This window comes from Nanorana parkeri, unplaced genomic scaffold (assembly GCF_000935625.1).
Source record: "Nanorana parkeri isolate BGI_ZX_2015 unplaced genomic scaffold, ASM93562v1 scaffold1919, whole genome shotgun sequence".
NCBI lineage: Eukaryota > Metazoa > Chordata > Amphibia > Anura > Dicroglossidae > Nanorana > Nanorana parkeri.
Genome location: NW_017308187.1, coordinates 52,392 through 60,098, shown reverse-complemented (window position 1 = coordinate 60,098; position 7,707 = coordinate 52,392). Strand labels below are relative to the sequence as shown.

Here is a 7,707-nt window from a genome sequence, read left to right as displayed (position 1 = left end):
ATAAAGTTTTTTGTTTTTTTTTACAGTGCACAGTGCCATGCGTTCTGCACAGTGGCTAGTGTGAACAGACACTAAAAGAAGACTCCAGCAATAGCAACCTATGTATTTTTATATGCGCCCTAGTATCTGTATTTATGTATGTGAGATAGGTACCTTGGATTGTAAGCTCCTTATGGGCAGGAACTGATGTCAATGTATTTAGTGAATATTTTTAAAGGGTAACAACAAAAACAAGCACTCAATTGCCGCCAGTAAAGCCAGAGTGTACGGTGGCCCCGGACCTTGTTGCAAGAGCCGCTACCGTAAGCCTCTGGCGAAGGCCCGTATTCGACCGGTGAAGGCACGGCATGTCTGCCTCCTCCGCTGACATGATTGAAACCCCTCCAGTGCTCAACTTCGAGGAGATCGACTACAAGGAGATCGAGGTGGAAGAGGTGAGTGTCGGTGGTTTAGGGGGCACCGTGCCACTGCATGTCACCTGGCGTTGTCACGGCAGGTGTGTTTACCTTCAGCTGTCAGTGTTCACTTCCTGTTTGTTGTCAGTGGTGACTACAAACACAGCTTTCAGGAGGAACATTGTATCAGAGACGACCAACAACTATGTAGTGGAAGAGTCTGCCTGATTGGATATAAAGTGATTGGATAGGTTAATCTGAAGGTGAAGTGTGCTCAGCTTGTAACGTGTAGAAGGAATTGAATGTATCTATTATTGCTTACAATAGACGTTAGGATCTGTCCATACAATCTCTGTGCAAGCAACTTGACATTTTTTTTACAAAACTTTGCCGTTTGAGGACCCACCTGAACTATCCAGTCAATTTCTATTCAATCAGGCAGGCCCTTTAAATCATGTATTCACGATTACACCCAATCATTAAAGTGTACATATAGCATAGCTTTTATTTATAGGTTAAGGAAGGTTGCAGCAGTAGGCAACCTCAGCACTCCAGCTGTTGTGGAACTACAAGTCTCATGAGACATTGCATGACTGCCAGCCACAGGCATTGTAAGATATGTAGTTTTAGCACAACTGGAGTGCAAAGGGTTAAAGGGTGAGTTCACCTTTTGTGTGTGTGTGTGTGTATATATATATATATAATTTTTTTATACACCCTTCGCAGTCAAGGTGCCCTGGCACTTTCAAAAACACTGTTCAGCTTGTGAAATAGGAACTCTGGGTACATTTTTTATTAACCCTTGCAGTGGAGCTATCCTTGCATTGCTTGGGATAAGGGCCCATTCGCACCACATCCAGGTTGTTTCCAGGCCCAACATGCATTGTAATGTAGTCCTATGCTATTTCTGGCCTCTGTTCACACTAGCACAGTCCGTTCCAGACCAGAAAAATACTGCAGGTCTCATGTTGTCTTGTCTGGAATGCACTGGAACTGTGGGCAGGTTTACACCATTTTCCGGACCAGATCTGAACCAGAAAATAGTGTGAACCTGCCCTAAGTGCTCATGTTGGTCCAGGGTCTAAAATGAAAGAAAAAGTTATTTAAATGCGAAAACTTGAGTCTCCATCTCAGCTAATTACCCTTTCCTGTTGGACAACACCATAGCCCCTTGGGAAAAGTCTAATATTGCCAATTGGGTGCAGGATTAGTAAACAAAATCCTCACTGGTTATCGCACTGTTAGATCTGTGTCCAAAAACAATGGAGAGAAACCCAATTTAAAATCATTCACAGAGCTTACTATACGTTTCAAATGAAAGGCGAACCACATTCTAGCCATAGTTGCCCCAAATATGGTGAACCAGCTGCCTCGCTATTTCACTGTCTGTGGTCCTACCCTGTGATCCAAACTTTCTGGTCCTAGGTGCTCAGGGCCACCAGCTCCTTTCCGACACATTATTACTATTATTTAGCTACTGGGATTTAACAATCCTTCCGCTATCAGGGTTCGGACTGGCCGGCAGTGGATTAATATATGTCTCTTATTGGCAAGGAGACGCATAATGCGGGAATGGCGCTCCTCATACCCTCCAACCATTGATGGACTTCTGCGTGATCTTTGTCAATTGATGTGTCTAGAGAGACTGGATGCAGAGCTGGATCTTACTTCTGAGCAAAGTGTGTCTAGAATTTTCAAGAGGCGGTTGCCATTTATTGATACATTTTTCACTTCTCCAGAGAGAGAGAGAACCTTGTGCTCCCATTTAGATTGACAGCACATTATATTTTAGAAGTGCTGAGGGGTTCATTGCAACCACCACCTATTGGTACTGTATCGCTACTGACATTATATCTGACTGTTATATGCCCTGTAGATATGCAATAAGTACTTTACCCTTTCAGTCCTTGTTGTATGATATATACCCCCTATTTTCTAAGGGGACATCAATCTCAGTTATGTTATCTTCTTGGCTTTATCATATTACCTCAGCAAATATCTTGCATTTATATGCGTTTTGGTGCGTTTAGACATTGCAATCGATTGCACCCCCGTCCACGGTGCAATAGCCTGCACTGCAATGTGCGGTACCACAATGCTATGCATTCCAGTGGGGTGCGATTGCAAAAGATTGTGCATGCACTTTTATTCTGAAGTAAAGTTTTTTTTGTTTGTAACACTGCATTTGTGAATTTTATTTTAAATAAAGGATGATATTTAATTTTTTTTTTTTTTTTGATCGTATTATTGAAAAATGAATCGTGCAACCAATTATTAAAATAATTATTACTTGCAGCCCTAAACTGACTTCAGATAAAAGCATCTAAATGCAAGGTGTGAATGGATTCATTGGAAGTCATTCGAAAACCATTTTAAACGCATGTAATCGCACTTAGTGTGACTTTAGCCTTAAAGCCTACAGTGCTAAGGAGCAAGCCATTATACTGCCAAGGTTGGTCCTTTTTAATTGCAGTGCCTGAAATAACTGTCTAAATTTAGGAATGCACCAATACCAAGCATTTGGGTGAGTACTCGTACTCGACGAAATGCTCCGATACCTTCCCTGATACCGGAACTTCCAGTCAGAGGAAGATATCCTCTGACCGGCAGTGCCGTAAGGGACCGTGAAGCCAGCTTCCCGTGCACTCAGAAAGCTGGGCAGCGAGTAATGACTCGCCTCCCTGCTTCCTGATTGGCTGTTCAGCCGTCTCAATGCTGTTGGCTCGGGAAGCCGGTTTCCCGGGCAATCAACATTGGAGCCTGCTTCCTGGGCAATCAGGAAGCCGGGCGGCATGTCATTACCCACCGCCCGGCTTCCTGATTGCCCAGAAAGCCTGCTCCATGCCAGCGGAAGCACCGGTGTCGGTATTCTGTATCGGTGAGTACCAAAAGCAAAGTATTGTTACTCGTACTTGATACCGAAAAACCGGTATCAGTGCAACCCTAGTCTAAATTTCTCTTAGCAACCTGACATTAACTTTATTGTATGCTGGTATCTGGTTGCTATAGACCCATAATATTGTGCAATCCCCCTACAGATTCTAAGCAAACATCAAGTGTTCAATGACCCGATTTTGGTTGTCTTTTAAAATAAGGATGTCGAGTATCTAAAGCCACAGTACTCCATGGATGCTGTGCATATTGTCTTGCTTGTGGAGTATGTCAGTGTTATACTGCTGACGTGGCGAAAAGTGATTGTAAGCAGTACGTCGAGTATTATATGCCTGCTCTTTCCAGCAGAGATATAATTAATGGAAATGTTGCAAAGAAGAATAATTCATTACCTTGTGCCCTGGTATGTGCATAAACCAAGGCATCCCAGTGTCCCTGTGGAGTAATCCTAGCAAACAAATGTCAGATTTCTGATAGGGTTACCAGAACAGTTCATTAGGGAGGTGCAATTGATGAGGTTTATTTCAATTTCTGTAACTCCTTTGATACTGTTGCATCCAGAGACCCAGAGACAAACCAAGTATCTAGGGAGTGAATCCTTGAATGGTCAGATTGATGACAGATTGTCATCTTAGAACAGGTAGTGTAGCAGCACAGGCACCTATACATTGGCTAGTTATTCATGGTCTCCAAGGAGCAGGCTGCAGATTTGGTGTCTGTTTTGTGTTCCTAAGGCACACCTGTCTGTTTATTTATATGGTCTGTCATTTTATTAGGTCTCTGACCATGAGTTATTTCCATATGTGTCATTGACTGTATGTACATTGGTAAACCTTTGATTGAACAAGTATGTTTCTTTTATTACAGACCTGCTGTGAATTTGAATAATATATAGAGTGTCATAGTGCGTAATTCACATGGATTTGTGTTTCTGTGACACAGCATAGTGGAAATGGAAGCAAAGTATATACAATGGCAAATGTTATGTTAAACCTGAGGATTAGCAAATTGCTGTAAAATCCAGGAGCTAGTCAGTCTGGCATCGGTGGGCCCTGTCACTTCACCTTGTGGTGAGTGCAAGAAAAGTCACAATATGTTGGCTGACAGCCTCTTACTGAAAATGCTGGTTGCTTGGCTGCCATGTATATTTAGCATCAATACTTGAGTCAGTCTACCAGAGCAGAACATAACAGCTATTTTGGCTTGTTTACACCATCCAATGTGTTCAGGACACGGTTCGTTGCCATGAGCACACTGGATCGCAAAAAAAAAAGGTTCCCCGCTTTCTGGGGCGGGAAGGGGCATGGTGGTGCGTGCACTATTTTTTGCGATTGTACCGCACTGGATCTCGGAGCATTGTGGTGCCATGCATTCGGTGCGGGCGGGAGGTATGTCTGTGGTGCCATTGACATGAATGGCACCACGATGCCCTCTCCCGCCCCAGAATTCAGGGAGCCTTTGTTTATGTGATCCAGTGCGTTCATGGCATGGAACCGTGCCCCGAACGCATTGGATGGTGTGAACAAGCCCTCAAACCAGAACAAATACTTAGCTCATTAGTCCTTGTTTGACTGACTCTTAATTGTTTTGTGACTGTTGCAGCTAGACAGCCAGGTATCTAGCATTTTCAGCACTGACAGCCTATGACGGAGTTCTTTTATTCCTCAGATATTTTTATTTCTCCACCCAGGGACCCCTTAATCCTAGGAAAATGAGGTATATAAACCAGTTGGTGCTGAGCCCCGCACCAGCATACAGCAGTCAAATCTTAGATCATTAAGGCCTCATTCACACACAACGCAAGAGCAAAATTGTATATTGCGTATATACGTGCGTATGTATACGCATATACGCGCACTATATGCAATCCCAGAATGCATCATTCGTGATAGAAATTGCAATGCACTATACACGCGTATGTGCGTAAACATCCGTATATGCGCGTAAGTACACAGCAATACGCTGTCCGGAAGCATCTCTGTTCCATTCTGTTTTTGTGCATTTGTACGCTACGCAAATATATGGCTCCATACGCAGCTTTGTGTATGGATACATTTATTTGCATGTGCTGCATATGGTACAATACGCGCGTATATGTGCAGCAGTGTGAATGAGGCCTTACAGAGGTTTTTGCATTGGTCTTTCGAACATTGGTGTGTGTGTGATGGGCGGGGCTTATCTCTCAGTCAAGGCTTATGTATGCCATCATGCAGTTGAGATCATGGGCTTTGACGATTTGAGAATTCAGTGTTGCATGGCGTCATTGCAAAGGTACAACGGCAGTGTCATTTTTGTATTGGCTGCTCAGCATTTGTGGTTTATTCACCTCTTGACTTACTGAGCTTAATAATTGAGTTTTTATACCCGTGTTGATTTAGTCAAAACCATAGAGGTCTGCTTTTAACACAGTCTGTTCTCTTTACTAACAGGTAGTTGGAAGAGGCACCTTTGGTGTTGTCTGCAAAGCAAAATGGCGAGGAAAAGATGTAGCTATCAAGCAAATAGAAAGTGAATCTGAAAGAAAAGCCTTTATTGTAGAGGTATTGTACACACCCAACCATTTTCTGTCATTTCAAGGTGATACAGGCATCAAAGAGGAACTTTCCCATAGCTTTAATATGACAACAAATACACCTTTAGAAATGTTTAGTAATAATTGCTAGCTTTTTATTCTTTGCATACCTTACTTTTCCTTTCCTCCCCATTCTTCTCACAGTGGGCATTTTTTTTTTTTTTTTTTTTTTACTAAGGGCAGATTAAAATATCTCCCTATATTAGCTGGAACTCTGGCACATGTGAGTAGGACATGTGACCATGCACGCCATCTCGGGAGGAAAATGTCTTTCCCTGAGATCTCGTGAGATTACAGATGAGATTTCCCTGCAATGCTCTGTTTATGTAACCTTCCCAGTATGCAATGCTTGGGTACAATTACATCATTTGTGCTAAAGTGGACCAGGAAGTGGAAAAACGATAATTGTAAGGTAAAGAAAAATGTTTGTTTGTCTAATGAAAGTAAGATGATTTCATATCGGCATGCAGAGCTGATTTTTAGTGAATGGGGTTAAAGGTCCACTTTAAAGGCAAAAATCTACGACTGATGGATATTTTCCTCTGTTTTGTAGTGACAAGTGACTGACTCTTTTCATTGTTAAAATCATAAAAATACACTGAGAATAATGTTCCGGGACCAGAATTTGTGTGCGATAAAAGCAGTGCATGCTTCTGGTGCCCATTACTGAGTATCAGTGGGTACTGCATGAAAGCTTGCTGCAGGTTCTTAGTTATGTTATTAGGAGCCAATTACCTTCATCGGGACTGCGTAAAGATCCTTAAAATATAAGTTATCATTCATATTCCTTTTAAGGGCTTTTGCACCCGAGCCACCTGTGGCCGTACTATGTAAATTCCAGACGTATTTCTGCCACCAGGGAACATAGATGTTGAGTACATCTTCCGCATAGAAGTCATTGGCTGTACACAGGTATACTGTACGTAGGACTTGCATAAACCATTACCAGCACACAACCTCAAATGCAGACTGTCTGCACGTATACCCACGTACATCTGTTGACTTTTATGGAAGGCTGTATGTAGCACCTGTGGCTCCCTTGCGACAGAAATATGCTGGAACCTACGCTGTGCGGCCACAGATGGCTGGGTGCTAGGGCCCCTACTGTCAGTTATCACGGCACTTACTTTCACCTCTTTAGTCCCTGGGCCTTATTCTCCCTAAATATCCCTGAAACCCAGAGACTTCTTCTTCTTCTTTTTTCTTTTTTTTTTTTTTAAAGCAATGTCTTCCTTCCTCATGTTGTATTTTTTAGGTCTTGTAGTCTGCCTTAATATATTATACACTTATTTGTTGTTGAGAGAGAGCTAAGGCTTAATTTGGTAACAGATTTGGATCCACATTTGTATTTCCTTTTGGTTTTTAATGCAATACAAGTTAAAAAACAAATTAGGGGGAAAAAAAGCATTTCTCCTGTATTTTTTACCATTGTTTTTTCACAAGTTGCGCACCCCCATATTTTTGCCCCAAAATATAATTAAGTGAGCTGAATAAAATATCACATTAGCGCAACTTTTATGTGAAATAGAGAAATTGGAAAGCTCAAGAGTGATCATATGCATTTTACTTTAGGAGAGCATTCTGTTTGCAATCGCTTCTACAGTACACCCCCTAAGAGCTGATTGTTTCTGATCCTGGGCTTAGCGCTGAACCCTTGCTAATATTTTTTTTGTTTTTTACATCTCTTGTGGAATTTAGAGTTTTAAAAATACAGTGAATTGCTGTTCATGTAGTTTTTTTTGTTTGTTTTAAGAATGGTGTGGCTTTCCGAGAAGCTCTTGGAACCATTGTTTTTAAACTATTTCTATGTATTTTGCTCATAGACTATGTCTTGATGTGGTGTTACAA

The 7,707-nt window shown here is 41.9% G+C and overlaps 1 protein-coding gene across 8 annotated transcripts in view; it reads left to right on the top strand.

The window, feature by feature from the left end:
* Positions 1 to 249: 249 nt before the first annotated feature.
* MAP3K7 (mitogen-activated protein kinase kinase kinase 7) overlaps positions 250 to 7,707 on the top strand; it is a 44,794-nt gene continuing 37,336 nt past the window's right edge. For all 8 annotated transcript variants that reach the window (XM_018572054.1, XM_018572056.1, XM_018572057.1 and 5 more), the window contains exons 1-2: positions 250 to 434; positions 5,717 to 5,827. In XM_018572054.1, the coding sequence (XP_018427556.1) occupies positions 348 to 434; positions 5,717 to 5,827 (198 nt within the window). In that variant the 5' untranslated portion in view covers positions 250 to 347. The remainder of the gene's footprint in view (positions 435 to 5,716; positions 5,828 to 7,707) is intronic.